The sequence below is a fragment of the Chenopodium album genome, chromosome 7, assembly GCF_948465745.1.
Source record: "Chenopodium album chromosome 7, dcCheAlbu1.1, whole genome shotgun sequence".
Lineage (NCBI taxonomy): Eukaryota > Viridiplantae > Streptophyta > Magnoliopsida > Caryophyllales > Amaranthaceae > Chenopodium > Chenopodium album.
Genome location: NC_137840.1, coordinates 12,978,183 through 12,982,167, shown reverse-complemented (window position 1 = coordinate 12,982,167; position 3,985 = coordinate 12,978,183). Strand labels below are relative to the sequence as shown.

At 42.6% G+C, this 3,985-nt stretch overlaps 1 protein-coding gene across 1 annotated transcript; it reads left to right on the top strand.

Annotated features, from left to right (window-relative positions):
- The first annotated feature begins 453 nt into the window (after positions 1 to 453).
- LOC145640020 (uncharacterized) lies at positions 454 to 1,074 on the top strand. The gene has a single exon (XM_081691331.1). It carries the CDS (start codon positions 454 to 456, stop codon positions 1,072 to 1,074), a length of 621 nt encoding a protein of 206 aa, XP_081547457.1.
- Positions 1,075 to 3,985: the final 2,911 nt, after the last annotated feature.

Here is a 3,985-nt window from a genome sequence, read left to right as displayed (position 1 = left end):
CAAGAGAAAGCCAGAAATGTCGGGAAGGATGGATAAATGGGCCCTACATCTGAGCAGGTACGATATACAATATGAGCCTAGAACCGCAATCAAGTCACAAGATTTAGCAGACTTTGTAGCAGATTTCAGCCCAGCCCTTGAGGAAGAAGCACAGAAAGAAGTATTGGCTTTATAGGAACTAAAGGCAGCACATAAATGGACACTCCACACAGATGGTGCAGCAAACATACGCGGCGTAGGCCTAGGAGTGGTACAGACATCACCACAGGGAGACAAAATAGCACGAGCAATAAGATGTAACTTCAAAGCCACCAACAATGAGGCCGAGTATGAAGCACTAATCACAGGGTTAACCGTCACAAGATATATGAAGATACAACATCTAGAGGTAATCTCAGATTCCTTACTCATGGTAAATCAAATCAATGGGAATACGCAGCAAAGGACGCCAGGATGATAGCCTACCTAGAAGTCACAAGAAGACTTATTAAGGAATTTAAGGAATTCAAGATAAACCAAGTACCCAGGAACTTAAACACTGAAGCAGACGCCCTGGCAAACTTAGGGTCAAATATTAACCCTGAAGAATTTGGAGCAATCCCCCTAGTACACGTACTCTCTCCAGCTATAGAAAAGGAAGCAACTATGAATGTCCACGAAATCCAAACAGACCCTACAGGGGAGGAAGAAAGCAGTTGGACAAAACCTCTCAAAGATTATCTCTTGGACAAAACAGTACCAACAGGGAAAGTAGCAGCCCAAGCACTTGCCCTAAAGGCCTCAAAGTATTGCTTAATCAGCAACGTACTCTTCAAAAAGTCTGTAGCAGGTCCCTTCTTACGATGCTCAGAAAATGAAGAAGCGCAGCAGGTCCTACAGTCCCTACACAGTGGTGAATGCGGAAACCATTCAGGAGGAAGAAAACTGGCCAACAGGGCACTTAGGATGGGATACTACTGGCCTAGCATGAGAAAGGACGCCGCAGAATTTGCCAAGAAATGCCTAGCATGCCAGAAACACGCACCTTTAACACATAAGCCATCTGAAGAATTGCACCCAACATTGACACCTTAACCATTCATGAAGTGCGGAATGGACAGTAAAATTACCTCCGTCGTCAGGACATAGGATGTACTTCTTAGCAATGACGGATTACTTCTCAAAATGGATCGAAGCAGAAGCATACAAGGAAATCAATGATAAGCACGTCATCTCATTTATCAAAAGGAACATCCTAAGCAGATTCGGAGTACCAGCAGAGATCATTACAGACAACAGGTCCCAGTTCATCAGCAAAAAAACCACAAAGTTCTGTAAAGAATGGAACATCTCCCTCATCACGTCTACACCAAGGTATCCGCAAGCAAACGGACAAGCAGAGTCCAGCAATAAGGTCCTAATAAGCAACATGAAGAAAAGGTTAGAAGGAGCAAAAGGGAAATGGGCTGATGAACTACCTAACATATTGTGGGCAGACAGAACAACCCCAAATGGCGCAACGGGTCACACCCCCTTTTCATTAGTGTACGGATGCGAAGCAGTAATCCCAACAAAAGTAGAAGTCCCCACAGAAAGGTACGGGTTGATGACAGAAGAAAAGAACCAAGCTGAACTAATGCACAACCTAGACACGGTAGAGGAGCTAAGGGAAGACACAAGAATGAGGATGGCAGCCTACCAGCAAGAAGTAGCAAGGTCCTTCAACAAGAATGTCAGAGCGAAAGTTTTCAAATTAGGAGATTAGGTCCTCAGAAAGGTGTACGAAAATACCAGATAATTAAACGCAAGAAAGCTAGCGCCCAACTGGGAAGGACCATACGAAATCATCAAGGTAGTAGGCAACGGAGCCTACATACTCAAGAGCGCAGAAGGAAAAGAGGTACAAAGAAGTTGGAACGCAGCACATTTAAAACTCTCACTTCTGAAGAGCAAAGGTACGTAGTTATCATTTCAATTTCGTTTTCTTTTTACAAAAATACAAAATACAAAAAAAACAAGAAAGCAACAAAAACAAAAAAAAAAAGAAGAAAAACAGAAAAAACAAAAATCTCCAACAGCCAAAGGCAGCACGACAGGTACTCTTCTTCACCTAAACTTTGTTAATTCAATTTATATTCACTACGAGTACTGACTTTGGCATCGGAGGGCCGTTGGGGAAACCCACGGCCATCCCTCACCTAATTCTGTTTTGCAAGGACAAACAAGCTACGCTACCATACAAAGCACAAGAAGGCAACAACTATCTATCCCTGCAAGGAGTAAAGCACTAGCAACACACACATGTAAGCATTGTTACATACATACTACAACTGTAATACAACTGTAATACAATAAGAAATACAAGCACAACATAGCAAAAGAAGTAAAAATACTTAGTTGCAAAAAGCAACAAAATAAGCAAACCATCCAACTGCAACAAGGCATCACAAAAACAAAACAAATTATCCAACTGCACTAGGGCAGTAAAAACAAACATTCTTCAAAGAAACTTAAATATTGTTCACAACTAACAGGTGACACAACACCATGGAAACTAATTCTCCCCAGTGTTATCAGCAGGGACCTTCTCTTCAGCAACAAACTTGGAATCCTCAGGACCATCCTTGACATCCTCGTTCATGGGATAATCAACCTCTTCATCAGCATAGGCTAGCAGCAAGGTACCATGCCCCATGCTTCCCCTGCTGGTAATCCTCCATCATCTCCAAGCGCGCCTTTCAAAAATAATAACTAGCTGCATCAAGAGAGTCGTTTGCAGCCTCCTTCAGAGTACCCTTCAACCCATCCCGATCTACAAGGCAATGCTTGTACTTGGTCCTTTCAGCCTTCAAAGCATCAGTGGCAGCCTTATACTTATCAACAAGGGCATCACACTCCTTCTTCATAACATCATAAGCCTGAATGAACTCTGACACCTTGCTCAACACACCAAGGCATGATTGAAAACTCTGCAGAATATCACAACAAGGTTAGGAGACATAAAGGGGCACCCAAATTGATTTCCCGATTGTTTTTTAAAGGAGTATACTATACCTGGAAAGACTGCGCGACAACCTCTTGAGAAAGGTCAGCGAAAGTCTGGGAGGGCTGGCGCTCCTTGAAGGCTGGGAAGATCAAGTTACCCACATGGGGAGCCAGAGAATCATAAGAGAAGTCAGCAACATCAACGTCAGCAGGAATCTCAAGCTTCCTCTTAAGATTGGTACGAGGAGGGGGTGGAGGAGGAGCACTCCTTAGAGGCTTCACATTAGCTGGAGCAGGGACATCCTCTGAACCCTTAGAAGAGGCCCGCGATCTAATGCGACCCAAGATAGAGGAAGAACAAAGCAGTTCATGAGACCTCAACGACCGGGAAGTATCTACAAGAAGCATGACAAATTCAAAAGGGAATACAGCAAAAGGTACAACAAGTTCTATAAGGAACAATAACGGATTTTATAAGAAGCATAAGAAACACAGATACAACAAACCTAACAGTGCATATAGATCAACCCCAAAAGGAAAAGCAAACAGGAGGACGATAAAATTTCCAAAAACAACATAAAGAACGTAATAGACATACCACAAGCAGATTTGCAAACAAGAGCAGCACAACAACAATGTGTAGGGACAGCAAAAAGGAAAACAAACCTTGAGACATAGCAGGAGCAACCTTCCGTTCAGAATCAGAATCGTCCAGGGACTCTATTTGGATAACTGCCTCGGGCTGTTTCAATTTGATGAAAGATCTTTCTTCTGCACTCAACTCGTACAACTTATCAACCAAAGATGGAGATTGAGAGCGTTGCTTCAACTTACTCACTGCAACCATCAAGCAAATAAGCACAAATCAACAAAGAAGGAAAGCAAGACACAGAAAAACAAGAAAATAGAATACCTTCAGCCTCAATAGTGTCAATAAAAAAATCACAATCATCACCCAACGATTCAATCCTCACAAAGAAAAACTTGTGATACCACTTCTTGTCAAACGCTTTCTCCAAGT